A 23,715-nucleotide genomic window follows, 5' to 3' on the forward strand; every position below is an offset into this window, starting at 1 on the left:
ATTGCTATAATGGGGGGGGGGGGGGGGGGGGGAGTGGCAAGAAGAATTAGGCTTGCAGTTAGTGGGTGAAGAGAGGAAAGGAGCATTGGGAGATGAGGTATCAATAATCATGGATGTCAGACATGCATGCAGGGCCCAGGGGTATTAGAAGGATGAGGGAAGTGGAAGCAAGCATTAAAATATGGTACTTGGAGGAATGCCATCTTGTATGTTAATAGATTCAGTTAACTGCCAAACCATGGACAGGGTAAGGCTGGTATTCTTTGATTATTTACAGAACATGCCTCAACCCTCCAGATAAAGCCTACTTCAGCGTGAGTGGTCCATATTGTTCACGGGCTTGGACCGCATTTCTGTTTTATGGAAGTGAAATTAAAAAAGGTATTGTGGTGATATTAATGTATAGACCCATGGTACACCCAGATCTAGTTAGCTGTGATTTTTTTTCCCCCACCATATTCGTATAGGTAAGGAACCACTGAATTAGAATGACTTGATGATATCATTTAATACCATCACTGCCCTCTTTAGAACCTTAAAAAGTAAAGAGAATGATTTCCTCAAGCTACGGATACAATTTTATTCGCACAATCATTCATGTGAAAGAAATTTCTTGTACAAGGACGGCCAAGAATTTGGGTTTATAACTCAAAGTCTAGGATAATTACAAAGCCCTTAAACATATTCTTCTGCGATCCATGTGGACATGTCAGTTGATTTATTATGTCTATCCTGCACTAGCATAATGTACTACCATAATCTTGGTGTAGCAAAGACTTTAAATCCTCCTTTTCTCCAAGTTCTGAAGAGATATACAACCTTAACTCCAATATATCAAAGATAGTAAATATTCACCCACATTTCTAAAACTATCATTGATAGAAATTCATAAGGTCAGAGTTTTAGAGAATAAAACACCCTAACCCCTTAGCCCATCATGTCCATGCCAATTAAGTTAGTCCTATTTGCCTTTGTTTGGCCCATAACCCTCAATCTTTCCTATCCATGTACTGTCTCCACTTCAATCACTTCCTATACCAGCTCATTTCATACACCCACCATCTTCTTTGCAAAAAAAAGGCACCGCCAAGGTCCCTTTTAAATTTCCCCCCCCCTCCCCTCTAACCTTATATTTATATTGTCTAGTTTTAGATTTACCTACTCTGAAGAAAAGGCTATGACCATTTATTATATCTATGCTGCTATATTTGAGTCTCCTACACACCCGGGAGAAAAGTCCTAGCCTCCAGCCTCTCTTCATAATTCAAATTGCCCTAGTCCAAACAATCTATAATTACCATGTCCTGAAACCCCAGTCCTTTTGAAACATGATTTCTTAGAATATGTATGGTTATTTATAAGAGTTTATCATCATAAATTATGTGTCCAAGAAGCCCATGCCCATTTACAAAAAAAAGTTTTAGATCCTGCAATGGCTGCATAAATCCCTGTGGCCACATTAGTTTCTGATGGATTTGGCCCACAGATTTGACCAAACTGAGTCTTCAATCCATGATGATCAAATCTTGAATGTTTCAAATAATTACTTTTTTTCTCAACAATAATCAACTTGATTATATCTTGATTTTTGTTTATCCTTGGTCTTTCAGGAACTAGCAGAGATAATCATTGCAGGTTGGTGTTTCCTGGATGAGGAATTCTTAACTTGATGTTCCTTTGCAATTCTACAGAGTTCAATTTCCCAGTGAGATGTGGCCATAGTTCTGTTCTGCACTCTTGATTTCATTTGCTTTTAATACAGTTGATGCTGATTTAATTTGAAAACAATTGTACTCTTTTATATGGGTCGAAGTCCAGATCCCAAAAGGAAAGGCCGTTGTCTGAAACTAAAGTGAGTTATTCATCCATTGGCAGGTATGGATTTGGAATGTTCTGCAATATTTTGCGAATGATGTGAGTTGGCTATGCTGTACAAAGCTTGAGTAAAATCAAATTTGATATTTGCAAAATCTTTCTGATATACATTAGGCTGTATGATGAACCATCTAGAAATAAAACCAGAAACATCATGAATATTTTCTGTGTGGATGTTTTAGTTTGACTTTCAAAGACACTGATCATTTTGCTAGCTGGAAAGGGAGGGAACCATACCAATTTACCTGTCAGGACAATAAATTATTGGATGTTCTGAAATAATCATTAGTATCTATTTCCAAAATCTTTATGAATCTTTGATAAATTGCTTTTTTTTTTTAAGAATTTATCCTTGTCCTTCAGAACCCAGATTGGTCATTCAATCTATTGGAGACTTAACATAACATGAACAGGACTCCATTTAGTATAGAAGACTTGCCACTCGTTTAAGCAGTTCCATCAAAGAACAAAATGGTGTGGAGGAAACTTTGAATTGTTGTGTCTTGAAGTTGAACAATAAATGCAGAAAGTACTACAGTACAAGTAGAATTGATGCATCAAAACTGGTATTTATCAAACTTGTGAATTTGTATTGCATTTGGAGACAAAATTTGCTTTCCATTGCATTTGGCATAAAGAATTAATCTGCAAGCGTTGTTTATTGCTCGATTTCAGGTTTTAAAAAAAAGGAAAATTGATGAACAGATAATCCCACCTGAGATACTGCATCTTATTCTTCCATTTTAAGTCTCTTATCAAGTCCTGATGCATGGTCTTGATCTGAAATGCTGGTTTACACCTGCACTTCATAGATGTTCCTCGACTTGTCAAGTTCTTCCAGAAATCTCTTTGTTGTTCCAGATTCCAATATCTGGAGTCTCTTTTCTCCGATTTTGTTTTCAAGTAGATGTAATTACATTCAGTACAGGAGGCAGATATTGAAACCAGGTTCAGGCAAAACATCCCTTTTATGGCATTTCTATGGTTTGAACATGTGCCTAAAAGTTATTATTTTTTGCTAATTAATCTGCCTTTATTTGTAATGCAAGTGAATAGAAAATCCAAAATTTCTTGAGCTAAAATTTGTTTTCTTTGCACAGTTTCTTTTCCGACACATTTGTTATATAGATTCAGGGAATGAAGTCTCACATACAATTGCTGTCATGGCAATTTCTTCAACCAACTATTGGCTTTTGTGTGGATTGACTGTGTGGACATCTTCACCACTCATTCAGAAATCGATTCAAAGGTTATTTCAGACCAAACTTAGTCTTTTTTTTTTAAATATATAAATGTATTTTAATGTATGATACAAGATGCAATTTCTTTTTAACAAATGACATTTTATTACTAGTGGACTTGGCATAACTTCAAAAGGCATTAGAGTTTATCAAACCGGTGGAATTCAGGGGTATGCAGAAAATTCATCCATCGAAGACTAAGTTTAATAAATTTCACTTTCCGTTGATGGTCTTGCTTCAAGGGGATATTTCAGCCAGGATACTCCATTGCTTTTCAACAGTTTATTATTGCCTTGTTTGTTGCATGTGTGAAGTCAAGGTTGAGTTTAGCCTTTCACCAAACTTCCATGTTGCAGACCATTTATAATAGTCATAAATTACATCATTTCATAATGCACAGTACATTCACAACAACCTGCACAGTGATATGATCAAATTTTCAATGGGATTCATAGTTTTAGCATCTCAGTTAAAAGCAGTCTTTGAAAGACTACATATTCATACAGCACAACATGCTTTTCACCTTTATTCAAAATTGTCTTAGAGTTTAGCAGTCTCAGTTTACCAATGTAAAATATGAAAAGAATGCTTTATCTTTTATTTCCAGATTGGAAACAAAAGGAAACAAATTTAAATCTCCTCAACCTTTGTGAATTATATCTGAAAATAAAGCTAAGTTTTGAAACTTCCTAAGAGCTGAAGCATGTTCAAGGTTCCCTGGAAGACTCGATTCAAATGCCATTACTTCTCATTTGCAATCAGTATCTAGATACAATCTTGACTGAAAAATGCTTGAATCTCTATTGACATGACTAAATTGCAAATTGCTTGGGGGGTGGAGGGCAATTTTCATCATTGTTCCAATAATAAATTCAATTTCTACAATTGAGCCTTACTTTCAAATGGAAGTTATTTTTGTGAAGTATCTAGAGTTAAACGACTCTAATGTATCTATTCCCTTTTCCAAGTCATTGCAAACAACTTCAAATAATGCCATTCATTGCTGATTGTATAAAAATGAAATAAGCTACACTAAATCACAATAAATTGATCAAGGTGGCCACGACATATGTAGCAAAGCAATCTGTTGAGGCAAGGATACTAGTCTGAAGAGCCATTTGGTTTTCTAAATTATTAATTTCACAGCCAATATTTTGCCTTTTAACAATTATTATAATTAAGGACTATTTGGCAGTGTTGGTGAACTTAACGACAGCTATCAGTCACTGCCCAATTCTATGTATCAAGTGAGTTTCTTTAGGCATCAGTTAATTATGCGATCTGCTGTCATGTCTTTGGCCAGCTCCACTTCCATTGGTCAATTTGAGCAGATGTCTGCGTTTATTTCCCCAATGATCCTAAAGAACAAAAGTCAACAAAAAGGGATTTGATATCAACAGGTTTTCCCAAGATCCTAAACAAAAGGCTGAAAATGTTGCTAGATGAAAAAAATGTTGCACTCAGAGACTACTAGTTTGTGAATCCCCAAAACATAACTAAACATTTGTTACATAATTTTTCTTGCTGCTCTCCTGACAAAACTACAAAATGCAGAAAGAAACTAAGGGAATATTTCGACGAATAAATTGTGAAGAATATTATGAATGAAGTCAATGTACCAACTTCTATGAAGGAAATTTTATGGCACTGAATTGTCACTCTAAAGAAACAGAACTACTGTCAAGCTATCAGTTTTAAGATTACAAAATCTTGGAGTAGGCTATTAATATAATTGCAAATACTACTATTTACACACACAACCGTCACCCACCACCCCCCCCCCCCCCAACCCCAACCACCACCAGAAAATGGTCAAAAAAACTATGGGAACATTTCTATGAGTAAATTGTGAAGAATATTAAAATTCAATTTAAGCACACATGATACAAAGGTCTAATGTTCTATTGTGCCTTTACAGGTAATATACTATAATCATGGCATAAATATTTTATTATCTATAATTTTACATTGACTTCATCATTCTATCTTCAAAGGAGTTTTGAGACAAATTAGTGTCTACACAGATCTTGAGCAAGAGAAATTGAATGAATGATAGAAATTTGGCTTTATCACAACTTTTACCCTAGGCAAAATCACTAAATGAGCCACAATTTTATTTAATAGTTGTGTAATTTAAATCTCTTGCCACAGTACAATTTGTTTGCCAATCTTGAGGCATGCATATTTTGTGCAATATATTGCTACCTGCAGCTACAATTTACTCACCTCTTTCATAAGGGTCTATATGTTTTTCCTCTATTAAATTCTTCAAGGTTTCAACATCATTTTGTCTCGCCGCTTTGAATAAAGGACTTTCTATTCTGCAAAGTGAAATCATTTCTTTTGTAATCCATCAGATAAAAGATTAAATTGAATTTTAACATCAATTTAAAATACAAATACAATATCATAGCATGGTTGCCATCAATAGATCAATAACATAATTAATTATGGATAAAGAGGTGAAACTAGTTCCACCAATGCAAAGAACCTAAGAAAATATAAAATGAGTGAAAGATTCTCTGGCCCATCAGCCTTTTCCTTCTACAGACTTGAAAAAAACTTCATTCTGGCAAATATTTTATTGATTTGCATTCTTCTTTTCTCCTGAAGAAAAATTCAATCAACTTTTCCATTTGCATCACAAGAATCAGTTAAATAAAAGTAATCTCTAAACATATCCTTTCTAACCCAACATGATCTATCATTATTTTTAATCTGACATTTCTGATTCTACAAACTCAATGTCTCAAATTCATACAATACAGCCTTTTCTCTCCATGCTTTCTATTATATCAACATTATCTCAATTGATTTGAACTATATTAATAGGAAATAGACTGAAGGAAGATTTTCTTTGAATTATGTGATGCCCAAGGTCACGTTAATTCATGACGCCTGATTTTATATTTGCAAACCATAATCAAATAACATGCAAATCTCCATACAAACTGTATGATTTTCAGCTTTTGAAAAATCTGGACTTTATTGCTTCCAAACCCTACTTTCCCTCGAAAAATTTTTAAAATGTAACACTTCACATATTATAATTTTGATTCCCTTAGTCATTATTACTGCCACTCTCCAACTCTCAATAGTGTCAAAGTTCAAATAAAATGTGAATTGCATTCTTTCAGGTCAGTGCTCATCTTCACACAGGACCATTTTTGCACACCCCTGGGGATGATCTTACAACAATCTCTGAAATCTTTTATGGGTGCTCAAAAACTACTGCAATATTCTTAATAATTTCCTATTTGATTAAAATAATGTTTTAATTTCTAATTAAGTGCCTATTTGATTTTGATCATAATGGTTTTGAATAATATTTTCTAATGCTCAAAACTTTACATTCATCAACTTTTTTTTATTCTTCTGTCCTTTAATTATTCATTAAATTGTCATTTTTCTCAAAATGATAACCATCTCCTCAATATTCTTTAAACTGGCTGCAAATGTAACATCTACAACATCTTTCAAAAATGACTATAAAATAAACTACTACAAAAACTCAACATTTCAGACAGCATACATCGAGCCAAAGGGGTGATCTAGGTTTGTGGAGTAGTATTTTGCACCAGATTCCATCATCTTTTATGTCTCCATTTTAAAAATAATCGATGGATTTCACCCAAGACATTATACTAATTTTTGCGGGAATCTTGAATTAATGTTCTAAACATTCTTTAACTGTTTCTTAGGGAATTTTTTAATATAGGTAACATTATGAATATTCAAGTCTTTGCTTTCTTTTCCCCCATAAAGAGTTGAAACACAATGCTCGGAAAAATCAGCAGTTCAAACCATATACTTTATAAAGTAAAGTTTCGGGTTTGAATCCTTCATCAAGGTATTCTCACATCTAGGTTATAGCAAACAGTAAATGCCGAGGTATGAGCAAAATATAAGTAGGTGCCTGAACCAAGGGTGGTGAGGGCCTAAGGGGTAGGGGAAGGAGCACAGTCCCACAAGCAGGAGATAACAGGTGGATAAGGGAAGAAGGACACACCAGCCAATCTTTTAAAAACAAAATCTATAAACCCACTGTTCTCTCTGAACCACTTTCTCCATTTGCTATTGCTTAGTGTTTCCCAACAAGTTAGTCTCTCATTAATTCATGAATCTTGAATGAGAATCAGAATTTTATCATTTTTCAGAATCTGAATTGTTATTTTGATCAGCATCACAAGTTAGAATAGATTTTACTTACAAATGAAACACAAAATTCACAAGTAATGAACTTGAGGCTTTAGCCAGAAGGAATGAGTCAACAGTTCACGTAAAATTGCAGGAGAAACTCAGTAAGTTCTTTAATGTAGCAAAGATAAAGAGATCTTCACTAAGGTATTGTCATATCCAGGTTACAGCAAACTGTAAATGCATGGACGTTATAAGAAGACAGTAACAACCCATGAGCTTTACAAGATGATAGTACAAATGTGAATTAGTAAAAGAAATGAAAAGATAGAGCATGCAAATTAGAGTAAGGATCACAATAAAATGAGGAGGCCGTTCAAAAATAAGGATTTTATTTAGTTTAGGGATTTCTATTTATACTGTTCAATGAACGGCCTATTCAAAAAAGCATGAAGAAAGCCACCCATCTTGGTCCTATTACTGCGAGAAAACTTGCCCAAACACTCAAAATATACTATCATTAACTAAATGTTGATTTCTCCAAAGTCTAATTTTCTTTAAATAAAACTGCAGATACACAGAATTCTCACTCAGATCAGATTTTAAATGCATTTTTCCACTGTTTATTTTGTTCATTCCTTTCAGACCACCATCCAACACAAGTCAGAAAATTAACTTTTGTCTTGACCCAGAAATCTCTCTTTAAAATGACTTGCCATCATATATCTGCAAGATATACTCACAAACCAGAGAAGCTGTTTTTTTTTTCCATAAGCTCCGTGAGCCTGTTATTCCAAGAATACAAACCAAATTGAACTGAACTGACTTTTGCCAGCATTAATCGGTTTACAATAAGGTCAGACCAAGTGTTTCCACAGTGATCCAGATTACTCAGCAAAAACACAAGAAATTGAAGCTTAGTTATATGTTATTGACTAGTTGCAATGCTGACCAGACAGGGAAATAACAGTGATATCTTTATTACAACTGATTGTTTGAAAGGTTTTCTAACTCCTGAAATGGAATGATGTCCAATATTTTTTTAAATTATTAATAATTCACCATTTTTGTACCAGGGCAGGACTTGCAAATAAACAGCAAAGCCTGAGAGAATATTGCACTCCCAAGTCTCACTTATCTTCAAGTATGCGCTTGCCTTCATTGATCAATACACTAAGCATAGAGTTGGGATGTCACATTATAACTGTACAGTACAAGGTGAGACTGCACTAGGAGGATTGTGTGTAATTCTGGTTGCCGAGCTATCAGGAGAATGTCATTACAATTCACAATGATGTGACTAGGACTGGAGAGGTTAAATAAAAAGGAGAGACTGGATAGTTTGAGACACGTTTCTTTCTCTTCACAAGGGGCATAGAAAAGGAGAATGGTCACGATCTATTTCCCAGGATAGGAAAGTTGAAAACTAGAAGGAGAAAGGAGAAGATTTTAAAGAGAATGGGGCAACTTTTTCCACTTAGAAAGTGTTATGTGAAACAAGCTGCCATGTGAAATTCTAGAGACACCTATAATTAGAATGTTTTAGAAGAGATTTTGACATGTACCCAGATAGGAATGGATTTGAGAATATGGGCCAAATGAGTCTTGCTTAGGTAGGTGACAGCCTGCATTGACACATTGGGCTGGATAATTCTAGACCCAAAAAGTTAATTAACAATGTTCACATATTATAATCATATGAGGCAATGAATAAGCAGGGTATATAATCAGACTTGCTCCTTTCTGTTTCTTTCCAAATTTAACTATTAAGCTCACGAACCTGATGACAAATATTGAATACAACTTGAATAACAATCCAGAAGAATGAAATGCTGTAGCTGTATTAAAAGACCGTAGCTGTTTCTGGGTATGATCTCTAACTTATTCCTAAATTAATACCTTTCATAGAATTCATAATATAATTTTATTGGTCTTGAGAAGCAAATACTTCAATTGTATCCTACTCAACCAACTTTAGTTTCTGGACAACTTGCACCAAGTTCTAAAAAAAAATGAAGCTGGAATGTTTTCAAAGAGACAGAGGTTCAAGTCACAGCATCTAGGTTTTCCAGATAGTGTTACTTAGATATCATAATTTTCTAGCATTATTTTAAAACTTTCACATCTCAAAAGTGAACTGATCTTTCACAGCCAGAAAGCTTTAAATGGAAGTGCCCAGTAGAGAAAGTATGCAGATGGAATAACTGAATAAAATCTATCTCAATCACTTGAACTATAAAGAGTGGACAATACTCTAAAGAAAGAGAATGGATTCTTTTTCTTGCTTCCAGTGCAAACTATAAATGAGTTTATCAGTCTAGCCACACACATTGTCCCTAGGCATTTCTGTCCTCAGAAGCCAAGGTCATTATCACCCAGAACTAGCTGGTCTCAGAGTCATTTAAGGCAGTGGTGCCTGATATACAAAATTTCCCATTTTGTTCCTTTGCAGCCGGGGCCTTTATCCATTTTTCCTTAAGCAGACACCACCACCCTGAACTAGATGGATTGTGACATTCTGAAAATGCAGACAGTGGCAAATTTATGTGGCAATTTGGGCTCCCTGTACCAATTCAGAGGTCCACTTGAATTACATGGGCTACCAATGGACTCCTTTATTCTTTGAGAGATCATGTACTGCATAGAAGGTGAGGGTTGGGTGAGAGGATGGAAAGGAAAGTAGGGTTCTTTGCAGAATCTTAAATAAAATATAAATAATACAGCTCAGAGAAGGAATGGATGGTGAAGGCAGATCAGAGAAATTGGTGAATTACTCTCCAGCACGAGGAAAATGTGCCTAGTTGTTCCAATGCTCATCAATAGGAGGACCCTCTCCTCCAGCCTGCTTAGACTCTGAGCTTGGAGGGTCTACTCTTACTCTTCCTTATAACTTTAGTATTGAAGACGAAGAGGAAACATTAATTCAAACAGCACCAATACACATTCCTGCCTCCACGCATGGGTTCATGAATATGAGGATCTGCCTGCCTATATCTAACAAAGGCTGAGAGGCTCCAAGCCCAGTGGCTGAATTCAACATGCACAAGGTAGTAGTTCTAAATGTTCTGTCCCTTCTCTTTGTAAGCCTAGGATTTTTATACTAAAAAAAATGTGGCACTGCTAGAGCTGCTGTAATAGCAGCCTACTGCTCGTGCAGACCCTGAAGAATGGAGCGTCGAGACACAGCTCTACTCTGATGGGTTCAACTGCCCAGTCATAATGCCGACAGCTCTGTACAGACTTTAATCAGTCTGTTAAAGGAGCAGATGTGTTTTATTTTAAAATCCTACAACCATTGGATGATGGCGCCTATGCTCAGCAGTAGCAACAAGGGGTTGCAGACTCTGGGCAAGCAGAGTCTGGGCAAGCAGATGATGGCGCCAAAATCGGGGAGAACACCCCTACTGAGAAGAAGCAAAGGTGATGACCCAACAGCATGATGACCACAAAGGTGGACTTGCGAAGAGCCCAGCAGCTGAGGGATTTGGAAGGGCAGCGGGCAACTGGGGGTCGGGGGACCCGCATGGGCTGTGGCTCGTTAGCGACTTGGGTCAAAGGACCCACACAGGCTGCAGGGGACTGGAGGCTGGCTCTTGGGAAATAAGTATCGGAACCAGGATTCAAAAGGGTGGCGAGGGTAAGAAAGGCTCCTGAAGGCCCTCGGGCACTGAAAGCTTCTTGATCATGTCAGAGGTTGGATCTGGACCTGGTTGCCAGTAGATCAATTTGGAGGTCTGTGCAGATTCAGAGGCTACGTGAGCGCTGGAGGAGAATCCACAGATACTCAACATTTCTGAAGGGACTCGATTTTCCTTCTCTTTCTGTGAGGGTGCCAGTCAATACTAATGGTGACTTTGTCTGTCCTACGGCAGGCAGAAGGCAATTTTGTGTAATACTACATGACAATAAAGGGATCTATGGCATTGTTCCTAGAAGGATAATGCATCTATTTCCTAATCATTTGGCTTAATCTTTTCCAGCTTGAAGGATCTCCCTTCTACTATCCACTGCCTCCACAAGGATCTGGAAAACTCGCCCTGAAAAACCAAAGGGTCATTTTTACTTCCCCTGGTTGCTCTATCTGTCAAATAAAATATCAATGAACAATGTGGTTTGATTGGAAGTGCTTTTCAACAGCCAACACCCCAATTTGATTTGTTAACCTGACATGACAGCAGCTCTACTGAATTTGTTGCTTAATAATTGTTTACAGTCCTTCATCTACATGGTAATGTGGGCAATGAGAATGCAGCGGTGCCTTCAAAGGTTGGCGGGGGGGGGGGGGGGGGTGGGGGGAAGGAGAGAAAAAAATTGTCAATTCCCAGTGAATGAACACATATTGGCATAGGCAAACTATGCAGTGCTGTATTAAACACTACAAGAAGAATTTCTGGGCCTCTTTTGTGTTTCTAGCATAAAATTCTCAAATCTAAGAATCAGAATGGTTCATTTTTAAAAATCTATTTGGCTCCTCATGTCAGCACTAGCTCTTGACCAGAGCCACATTAATTTCTTGGTAGTCTTCCAAAGTTTTCCTCACTATTTAGAGTCAGGCATGCACAGAATCAGGCCTTACAGCCAAACTTATTTGTGCTAACTAGTGTCTTCCTCAGCTACTCATACTCACCCAGAGCCCATATCCCTTTAAGCCTTCCTATCCATGAATTTGTACATATATCTTTTTGAACATTGTAATTGTTCCCACCTGTACCACTTCCACTATCTGTTCATTCCATATACCCCACACCCAGTGCCATGGAACACCTGGACAGCAAAGATGCATACATCAGGATGCTCTTTATCAACTACAGTTTGGCATTCAACCCCATCATCCTCCACAAAATAGATCAGAAAACTCCAAGACCTGGGACTCAACACCCGACTGTGTAATTGGATCATGAATTTCCTTACTTCCAGACCACAATCAGTGAAGATTGGTAAAAACATCTCCTCCACAATCTCCATCAGTACCGGAGAATAACAGGGCTGTGTTCTTAGTCCCCACTCCACTCACTTTATACCTATGAATGTGTGGCTTGGTATGACAATAACACCATTGACAAATTTCCCAAAGATACTACAGTAGTGGATTGTATAAAGGAAGGAGAAAGAGATTAAAAACTTGGCTGAATGGTGCACCAACAACAACCTTGCACTCAATGTCACCAAAACTAAAGAACTAATTGTCGACTTCTGGAAAGGAAAGCCAGAGGTATACCAATCCAGTGATCACTGGCAGGGGGTGGGGCGGCAGAAAATCAGAGCTGAGGAATTTTTCTTGCGACTCACTATCTCGGAGGATCTTTCCTGGACCCAACACACCAATGGCATCATGGAACCATAGTACAATTACAGCACAGATACAGACCACTTTGGCCCCTCAAGTCTGTGCTGAACCACTTTTTCTTGCCTAGTCCCACTGACTTGCACTCAATTTCCATCTCTCCATACCTCTCACATTCATATACATGTCCAAATTTCCCTTAAATATTAAAATCGAAGCCGCATCTACCACTTCAGCTGAAAGCTCGTTCCACACCCCCACCATTCTATGTATTCCTTCTCTCAAGTTCCCCTAATTTTTTCCCCTGTCACCCTTAACCCATGTTCTCCTTAATGAATCTCACCCACCCTCAATGGAAAAGGCCTATCTATATTTACTCTGTCTATCCTATGCTCCAGGGAATAAAGTCCTAACCTCTTTAACCTTTTCCTGTAACTCAGTCACTGAAATCCAGGCAACATCTTAGTAAATCTTCTCTGGACTCTATCTTATTAATATCCTTCCTGTAGTTAGGTGACCAAAATTGCACACAATACTCCAAAATTGGCCTCACCAATGACTTGTACAACATTCCAACTTTGATTTATGAAGGCCAATATGCCAAAAGTCGTCTTTACAATGCTATCCACATGTGACACCACTTTCAGGGGATTATGTATCGCTATTCCCAGATTCCTTTTTCCTACCTCACTCCTGAGGGACCTACCATTTACCATGCATGTTCATTGTTGGTTTGTCCTTAAAAAATGCAGCACCTCACACTTGTCTGCATTAATTACACCTGTCTTTTTTCAATCCATTTTATCAAATTGGTCCAGATCAAGCTTTGAAAACCTTCTTCACTGTCCACACCTCCAATTATAGTGTCATCAGCAAATTTACTGATCCAATTTTCCACATCATCATCCAGATCATTGATATAGATGACAAACAACAATGGTCCCTGAGGCACACTAATCACAGACTTCCAATTTGATAAGAAATCATCCACCACTACTCAATGGCTTCTCCCATCCAGCCATTGTCGAATCCAGATCATGACTTCACCATGAATGTCTAGCTTTTGAACTTTCATAACTAACCTCCTATGTGGGACCTTGTCGAGGGCCTCACTAAAGTCCATGTAGACAACATCCACAGCCTTTCCTTCATCAACTTTCCTGCTAACCTCCTCGAAAAACTTTAAGATTGGTTAAACACAATCTACCACGCATAAAGCCATGTTAACTATTCCTAATCAGTCCCTGGTTATCCAATTAATTGTTTGTCTGATTTCTTCAAACACCTTCCAATAATTGACCTACTACTGATGTCAGGCTCACCGGCCTATAATTTCCAGGGTTCCTTTTGGAGCCTTTTTTAAGCAATGGAGCAACGCGAGCTACCCTCCAATCCTCCGGTGCCATACAAGGACATTTTAAATATTTCTGTCACATTTCTGTGATTTCTACACTCGTATCCCTCAAGGTCTGAGGGAATATCCTGTCAAGCCCTGGGGATTTATCTACCCTTATTTGTGTTAAGACAGCAAGCACTTCCTCCTCTTCAATCTGTATATGTTCCTTACTTCCCTCAACTCTGTGCCAGTTAACTTAGTGAATATGGAGAGGGAAAACAAAATTTAAGATCTCTCCCATTTCTTTTGGCTCTATACAAAGCTGACCATTCTGATCTTGGAGGGGACCCTTACTACCCTTTTTCTCTGTATATACCTGTAGAAAACCTTTCACGTTTCCTTCCAAAGCAACCTCATGTCTTCTTTTAGCCTTCCCAATTTCTTTCTTGAGATTTTTCTTCCTTCTTTTATACCTCAATTACCTAATTTTTCCCATGCAAAAAGGTACTGGGCACAGTCCAGGACATCACAGGCTAAATCCTCCCCACTACCAAGTACATCTGCAGGGAACGCTGCTGTCAGAAAGCAGCAGCATCATCAAAGACCCACATCATCCAGCACACGCTCTGTTCTTGCTGCTGCCATCAGGAAAGAAGTATAGGTGCCACAAGACTCGCACCACCAGATTCAGGAACAGCTGTTCCCCCTCCACCATCAGACTCCTCAATGACAAACTCAGTCAGAGACTCATTTAAGGACTCTTACTTGTGCGCTTTAGTGATTTTCTTTTTAATTCTCTCTGTATTGCACAGTCTGTTTACATTCATTATCTGTTTACAGTCCTCTATTTGTTTACATGTATACAGTTTTTTTTGGATTACCAGTTAGTGGTATTTCTGCCAAGCCTGCAGGAAAAAGAAACTCTCGTCTGTATGTGATGTCATACATGTACTCTCACAATAAATCTGAAATCAAAATCTGAAATCCCCATGTGAGAAAACAGTACCTCTCTGGTCCCCTTTTAAACCCTTCCCTACTCCTTCAACCTAAGCCCTCCAACTTTAGACTTCCTAACTGTGGGCAAAGACTGTGACCATTCACCTCATCAATGCCCCTCATTATTTTATAATTTCTCACCCTCAACTTTCTTCAGATTTATTTATCTACTTCTTGACCAGAGAGAAATTCATCTCCACCATGTGTGCAGTAAGTGCATTCCAGGCTCAGCGATTAATTCTCTTCCATTGTATATCCATCATCTCTCATGCGGAATCCCTCAACCAACATGAAGAACCTCCCACTATCCCAACCAGCATCATTTCATGATCTTTAGATAAGACCACCAGCTATAGAAGCAGAAGTAGGCCATTTGACCCATCATCTGTTTTGCCATTTCATCATGACCAGATCTATTCTCACACTCAACTCCACTCCCCTGCCTTCATTACTTTGACTATTCAGATATCTATCAATCTCTGCCTCAAATACAACCAATGACCACCTCCAGAGCCACGCGTGGCATCAAATTCCGGAGGTTCACCACTCTCTGGCTATAGAAATTCCTCCTGAAGTTGTGCCATCTTGTCCTAGACTCTCCTACCAGGGGAAATGATTAATAAGCTGCTGTTTCCATCACTAAACGTGATACATTAGTGTGTGCTGGAACAGATGGCCTGCTGCAGCACTTGGATGGATCCAGATATCGGCACAGAAACTCTGCCCTGTAATCACCAACACAGCTGCAATATGGTCCCACAATTCAGTGTGATTCAGTGTATCTTTAAGAATTGATACAGCAACACTGAAGAGCCTACAGTGCGTTTCAGCAACAAGGATGAAATGTTGCTGTTGGAGGGAGGACCAGGATAGTGATCCAGTGCAAAGAAATAGACAGTGGGAAACTAAATGGAGCAGTGATGATAACAGGCAGGGGATAAGGTGAATATGTTGACAAGCTCAAAAAATGCAAATACTCAGCAGTTTGCTTCAAATACAGAAGTGGGCAAGAAATCCAAGGGTAAATAATTTCATTCAAGTCCAACGTGCTGAAAGGGAAAGGCATGAATGAAAAAAAAAATCAATCATTTACAAGCCCAGTACAGCCATAATCTACAGACAAGTTGTAATATAACGTGTATTTTGAACAGCAAGGACACCTGACACAAATGGAAGGGCATCCAAGATATCACCAACCACAAGACTACACCATCTGCCTGTGTCGGTGATGCCTCTCTCCTGGATGTACTGAACAACTTCTACGTAAGCTTTGAGGCAAAAAAAATGTTACAGCAAACAAGATCAGTTGCTGTGTCTTTCAGTGGCAGACGTTAAGAGAGAACTAAGCAAGGTCAACCCGCAGAAAGCTGTTGGACCGGATAACATTCCCGGTGGAGTGCTCAGCAATCAGGTGTTCTCACCAAGATCTTTAACATCTCCCTGAGAAGTGCCATGCTCCCCTTTCTTTGGCTTGGCTTCGCAGACGAAGATTTATGGAGGGGTAATGTCCACGTCAGCTGCAGGCTCGTTTGTGGCTGACAAGTCCGATGCGGGACAGGCAGACACAGTTGCAGCGGTTGCAAGGGAAGATTGGTTGGTTGGGGTTGGGTGTTGGGTTTTTCCTCCTTTGTCTTTTGTCAGTGAGGTGTGCTCTGCGGTCTTTTTCAAAGGAGGTTGCTGCCCGCTGAACTGTGAGACGCCAAGATGCACGGTTGGAGGCGATATCAGCCCACTGGCGGTGGTCAATGTGGCAGGCACCAAGAGATTTCTTTAAGCAGTCCTTGTACCTCTTCTTTGGTGCACCTCTGTCTCGGTGGCCAGTGGAGAGCTTGCCATATAACACGATCTTGGGAAGGCGATGGTCCTCCATTCTGGAGACGTGATCCACCCAGCGCAGTTGGGTCTTCAGCAGCATGGATTCGATGCTTGTGGACTCTGCCAGCTCGAGTACTTCGATGTTGGTGATGAAGTCATTCCAATGAATGCTGAGGATGGAGCGGAGACAGCGCTGATGGAAGCGTTCTAGGAGCCATAGATGATGCCGGTAGAGGACCCATGATTCGGAGCCGCCGGAGGCCCGAGGTCCTGCCTGAGGTAACGGCCAGCCGATACCGGGCCTGCCCCACCGCTGCCCGAGCACCGAACACAGGCTGCCGTCGCAAGGCAAACCCCGGCAGCCTGCACAGCCTGACCGTTGGCAGCTGAGCCCCGGGCCGGGAGCGGTCAATGAGAACTGTTGAGTGTATTTCAGAGTTTAATACACACCTCAAAAACCAATAGTCTAAACACTAACAACTGTGAACTCCATTGCAGAGTTCTCTCCAGTCTTAAAAAAATTTCTACTACAACTTTTCTTTCTGATCCTCAACCAATGCTGCATCCCCTTTACTCGGCCGCAGCAGGAGTAAACGCACGCAGGCCGATTCCAGGGTGCACCACTCCATAACTGTGGACAGCGGTCATAGATCTCCAGAAATGGTTTGGCCATGCTCCTAATGTACTTCAAAGGCACCACCATTGTCCCCGTGCCGAAGAAGTCGTCTGTGTCTTGCTTCAATGACTACCGCCCTATCGCACTCACATCCAACGTCATGAAGGGCTTCAAGAGTCTCGTCATGGGTACATCAAGCTCTTGCTGCCCCCATCACTAGACCCCCTGCAGTTCACATACAGACCCAACAGCTCTACGGATGATGCCATCGCCACCATCTTCTAACTAGCCCTCACCCACTTGGAAAATAAGGACCCATATGTTCAAATGCAGTTTATTGACTTCAGTTCAGCATTCAACACTATCATACCATAGTACCTGATAAGGAAGTTGAGCCTCCTGGGTCTAAACACCTCCCTCTGAAACTGGATTCTCAACTTTGTCCAGAAGCCCTCAGGCAGTCTGGATCTGTAATAGTACCTCTAAAACCATCAGATTGAGCATGTGCCCCCCCTCCCAGGGATGCATGCCGAGTCCACCGCTGTTCAATCTGCTAACCCACGACTGTACAGCTAAACACAGCTCAAACCATATCATCAAGTTTGCTGACAACACAACCGCAGTGGGCCTGATAATAAGAATGACAAGTCAGTGTACAGAGAGGAGGTGTAGTCGCTAACGGACTGGTACAGAACCAACAACTGTATGTGAACATTAAAAAAAAACAAAAGAGATGGTTGTCTACATCAAGAGGGCCCAGGGGACCATGATCCACTGACCATTGACAGCTCCACCATTGAGGTTATCAAAAGTATCAAGTTCCTTGGAGTGCACTAGTGGAGAATCTCACCTGGTCCCTTAACACCAGCTCCATAGCCAAGAAAGCCCAGCAGCACCTCTACTTCCTGCGAAGATTGAGGAAAGTTAATCTCCCACCCTCTATCCTCTCTACATTCTACAGAGGATGTGTCAAGAGCATCCTGTGCAACTGCATCACCGCCTGGCTTGGAAGCTGTACCTCCTCGGACCGCAATACCCTGCAGAGGATAGTGAAGTCAGTGGAAAAGATCATGGGGCCTCTCTTCCAACCATGAAGGACATCAACAGCACATGATGCAGGTAAAAGGCAATTCACATTGTGAAGGGCTCCACACACCCTCATGCAAACTGTTCTCCCTTCTGCCATCTGGGAGGAGGTACTGTAGTACTCAGGCCTGACATGCAGATTGGGCATTAGCTTCCCCCCCCACCAAGCCATCAGGCTCCTGAATTCCAGTTCCTTTGTGGATAGGGTACCAAGGACTGTCACTATATACGTCTTAATATTTAAAAGTGTTTAACTATTCTAACATTTATGTAAAATGTGCTCTGTGGTCCTGGAGAAACACTATCTCGTCTTTACCATGCAAGCATAAATAAAACTGACTTGGCTTAATATGAACAGCGATTGCCATGCAACAGAAATGCAAGGGAATGACTATCTCCATAAAAAGGTTTTTCCATTAAATATATCAATAATGGCCAAAGACCATCAACATCCTGAACAGGGTGCACTACAGTGGCTGCAAAATTACAGATTGAAAATTCTACAGCAAGCACATAGTTCCAGATTCTCCAGTGCCTTTTCAGAAGGCAGGAAAAGATCTAGATTTTATATAATGCCTTTTCTGACTTTAGTTAGTCCTAAAGTACTTTAGAGTAAATATTATTATAGTAAGAGTGTGAAAGAATATTTGTTGAATCAATTAGGATTCAACAATACAAGCACTGCAACACTTTTCTAGAAAAAGCAGCCAGTTTAGTCAGCATTAATTCAATTCCCACAATGCCAGAGCAATGCCAGACAAATGGGAGTGCCATCAGCCTGCCTTGGAAACATTTCCATTTAACAGCATGGGTTTAAATATGGACCTCCCTATCCCTAATGCACAAGAACACCAACAAGCAAACTGCTGGAGGAACTCAGTAATCAATAAGAATCTGTGGAGTAAAAGGAATTGTTGACGTTTTGGGACAAGACTCTGCATTAGGGCTGAGAACAGATAAGAAAAGGAAAGGAGGAAGGCTGAGACAGAGACCACAAGGTGATAGGTAGACCAGGCAAAGATGATGGGCTGGTGGAACCAGATGAAATACAGGAGAGGGGGTGGAATTGGGAGATGGAGACAGGCAGTGACAAGTGGAAGCACACAAGGGATAGGAAAGTGAAAGCAAGGTGAGAGAGAAGATGGGCCAAAAAACAATGTGTGGGACACAAAGGCTTCAAGTGCTGGAGTCTGATACACAAGGAGGGTGACAGTGGGAAATATTTAAGGGAGAGGTCGGCAGATGAAAGAAGATCTTGTGGATGAAGTGTATGGATGGAACCAGGAGGGGGGGGGGGTGGAGATTAAAAAATAGTGCATGGGAGGGAGTGTATGGAAAAGGGAATAAACATGGGAGAACCAAGGATGACACCTGGATTATATTTGTTTGATATGGAGATTAAAAGATGGACTTTTATGAACAAAAATTGATTATTTGAAAAAATAAATAACAATCATTGATATCCATACAATATGGTAATAAACATATTCAAGGTGTTCAGTTATAAGGATTATTTGACAATAAATCTCAGCAGAATAAAAAGCAAAAAAAAGTGCAGATTCTGGCCACAGCAGATGATGAGCAAAAAAATAAATAAATCAGAAAATCTTCAGATTATGTCTGAATGCCTAGTTCAAGGAAGGTTCCTTTTATTGTCACATAAATAACACATTAAAAATTAACTTATGCCTGCCGTAAAGCAGGCACTCACCATTATTATTGACTGTTCCCCTTACAGTGAACTTCAGAGGCAGTGAGTATTCATGGATTCACCGCCAGCAGCCTCTGCAGCAGCAGACTACTGATCGATTAATCAGCAATCCAAGTTCTAGATCCAACCGTCCTACACGATCGGAGGCCTCGAGGCCCTTCAGGAGGCCTCTTCCCCTCATCACCCTCTTAAATCCCGGCTCCAATACCATCTTCCCATGAACCAGTAACCAGCAGCACACAGCCCTGGTGGGTATCCTGCCCACAGCCTGCATGGATCCCTCAGTCAGAGCCACTTGCTGGTCTGTTCCCATGGTCACCATCCTGGAGAGTCATCTCGTTTGCTGCTCCTTCTCATAATGCAGTGTTCTCCCAGTCTCTGATGTTCTGCTCCAGTCTGCTGCTCTCCAGAGTCTTCAACCCCTCTTGGCCACTATAGAGAACAGGCACCACCATCTTGGGCACAGGTTGCAGGATTTACTTACGAACACGGTCAACTCCTTTAAAGCATATACGGAGTTCATGGCATTAAGACCAGATGGTTGAACCCTTTGGAGCAGTGGTGAGTCTGTTTTCTTGGGCCTGCACCAGTGCAGCAGTTACAGTAGCACCACGATTACTTTTTTAAAGATATCTTTAATAGTATTCATTAAACAATTATAATTATACTCATTTGTCCATCCAAAGATCTTGGTTTAAAAACAATAAATTCTATCATGGCATTGAAAGGCTGATGCAACCTATGGGCTTGCTCAGATTTAAGCTGCACAGTTCTGGAAGAACAGCCAGTTTTATCACACAGTCCAGAATACGATTTGATATTATTCCATTGCAAATTCATTAAAATTTCCAACACAAGTATCATTCCCCCACCAACTATAGTTAACAGTTCAAAATGTCAATTGGGGGAAATTTGCTGTCATTTATATTTCTTGGCTTCCTTAGTGCTTTAATTCTTGCAGATCCGATGATGCATTTTTTTGATATTAGCTGTTTAATCAACAAACCAAGTTGGATGCTGCTTAGAAGGAATGATGTGATATTTGAAGTGAAATTATAATGATGCTCAGTATACTTTTAAATTCACAAAGCATAGAGAGACCTTCAAGGCCCATCATATTCATCCTGGCCATTGAGTAGGTTAATCCTGTTTTCCAGCACTTGGCATATAGTTTTCTATAATTCAGCAGTTCAAGTCCTCACCAAAACAGTTCTTGGATGTTGGAATCTGTGTTATGCATGTATAACCAAGATCTACATTTCCCAGTAGGCGATGCACGCGGTTTGAGCGGGAACAAAAATAGACTGACAGATGTCGAGTGCGTCATTGATTCAAGCAACTCAAAAATAAATTTGTTTAAGCATTGAAACCACGTCAGGTTGTTCTTCTTCAAGGAACAAACATGGTGTCAGATGTCTGCGAGTTAGAAAAACAATAGTTCCTGTCATGAATAAGTCCTCCCACACTGATGCAATATACTGGCAATCTAACTGATCATTGGAAATGCTTCAAACAGCGATTCAACGTTTATTTAAAGGCTGGTGAAGTGGGAGAGACTGATGTAAAACAGTAAGCGTCAATACTTCTATACATGATGGATGAAGATGCCTTGGTCATCAATAACAATTTTCAAATTGATGAGACAGCTTTCACATTGGACACTCCGATGACAAAATTTGAGGAGTAATTTATTTCATGTTAAAAAAGACACACTTGAGAGATTCATGTTTTCCTCCTGTGACCAAAAACAAGGTATGAGCTTCAACCAATACTTAGCCGAGCTTCACACACTGTTTAAGTCCTGTGAATATGGAGATTTTAAAAACTCATTCATTACAGACAGAATAGTTTGTGGAATCCCAGATAAAGGGTGCAAGGCAGCAGAGACCACACGAGAACAAGCCAAGGAGCTGCATATGATAGACACAACAGTGCATGCGGTGAAAATGAAGAAGCAGAACACCAGGAGTTCCCCCAAAGCTACAGCAAAGCAAAGAGGTAATCTCAATCAGCAAATGCAGCAGGTACAGAGGTAGACATATTCCAAAGATGTATCCTGTCTATGGAAAATCCAGCAATAAATGTGGGAAGAAAATGCATTTTGAAAAGTGCTACAAAGCAGGGGCTACTGAGAGAAAGATACACACAGTGGATGAAGAAATGGAGGAATTCTTCATGGATTCACTAGACAGCTGCTGGTAAAACAGAATGGATCATTCCTGTGACCTTGAATGAGACAGTGATTCTATTTAAGCTCGACAGTGGAGCCCAGGTAATCTATGGACGATCACAAGACCCTCACCATAAAGAGCAAGATTTATCCAGTGAAATTACAAGTGAACAGGCTACACTGGAGAGAATGTTCCAGTAAATTGGGGGCTGAATGGTGATCTTCAAACACAAAGGACAGCATCTAAAGTCACAGCTACTGATTGTACAAAAGAGAGTACAGCCAATATTAGGTCTGAGTGCATGGGAATCTACAACCATCTGGCAGTGCTATCTACCCTCCTGGTGAAAAACCAATTCTCTTCAGATTGTGTCTAAATTTTCTAACCCTTACCTTTAGCCTATGCACAGTTAATTTGCCCTTCTGCTGAGGGGAAAGGTTTCTTATTATGTTAATGAGCGCTTACTTAACAATTGATATCTCCCCTCAACCTCTTTTGCACCAAAAAAATACAAACCAGGAAGACCATCTGAAACACCACTATTTGAAGTGTGAACATCAGAATCAGAATTTATTGTTATGAACAAGTCATAGTGCAAACATACATATTATGCTATCCTAAAAATAGTGGTGTACGAAAAGTAAGGCAGTCTTTGGTTCATTGATAATTCGGGAATCTGATGGCAGCGGGGAAGAAGCTGTCCTTGTACCACTGAGTCCTTGTCTTTGGGCTACTCTGCTTTTTCCCCGATGGCAGCAGAGTGAAGAGGGTGTGGCCTAGGTGAAGGGGGTCTTTGAGATGGAGGCTGCTTTTATAAGACACCATCTCACGTCAATGTCCTTGATGGAGTGAAGTCTGGAGTGATATCGCACGCTGAGTAATCAACCCTCTGGAGTTTATTCTTGTACTGAAAGTTGGTGCCTTCATACCAGGCAGTGATGAAACCAATCATAATGCTCTCCACTGTACACTTGTATAAGTTTGAGAGTTTTCAGTGTCACACCGAATATCCTCACATACCTCACAAAAGACACCCACTGGTGAGCCTTCTGTGTGATTGGATCCACAAGGAGGCTCCAGGACTGATCCTCAGAGAAGTTGATACCCAGAAATTTGAAGTTCTTGAGCATCTCCACTACTGAGCCCATTTGCATTAACCTGAACATTATATCTGAACAGTCGCATACATCAGGCTTTTTGCAGATATATCCTGGAATCCATTAACTTACTTCTTAATTTAACTTTTGTTCCCTCTGGTCGACAATTCAGAAGACATGTGAAAGAATGAAAGCAAGGTGCTACTGAAAAATAGGGTTGGGTATCAGTTTCATATGCTCAATTATTCATTTTTGGGGATTAATCTGGGGCAGCACAATTAGTGTCACGGTTAGCGCAACACCTTTACAGCGCCAGGTATCTGGACCGCAGTTCAAATCCCACATTGTCT

The 23,715-nt window shown here is 39.9% G+C and overlaps 1 protein-coding gene across 1 annotated transcript in view; it reads right to left on the reverse strand.

Moving 5' to 3' along the window:
* Positions 1-23,416, reverse strand: part of LOC138743584 (transient receptor potential cation channel subfamily V member 5-like) — a 93,665-nt gene extending 70,249 nt beyond the window's left edge. The window contains exons 1-2 of the mRNA XM_069899100.1: positions 23,289-23,416; positions 5,343-5,437 (exon numbers count right to left, since the gene is read on the reverse strand). Coding sequence (XP_069755201.1) covers positions 5,343-5,437; positions 23,289-23,416 — 223 coding nt within the window. The remainder of the gene's footprint in view (positions 1-5,342; positions 5,438-23,288) is intronic.
* Positions 23,417-23,715: the final 299 nt, after the last annotated feature.

Source organism: Narcine bancroftii, chromosome 9, assembly GCF_036971445.1.
Source record: "Narcine bancroftii isolate sNarBan1 chromosome 9, sNarBan1.hap1, whole genome shotgun sequence".
Lineage (NCBI taxonomy): Eukaryota > Metazoa > Chordata > Chondrichthyes > Torpediniformes > Narcinidae > Narcine > Narcine bancroftii.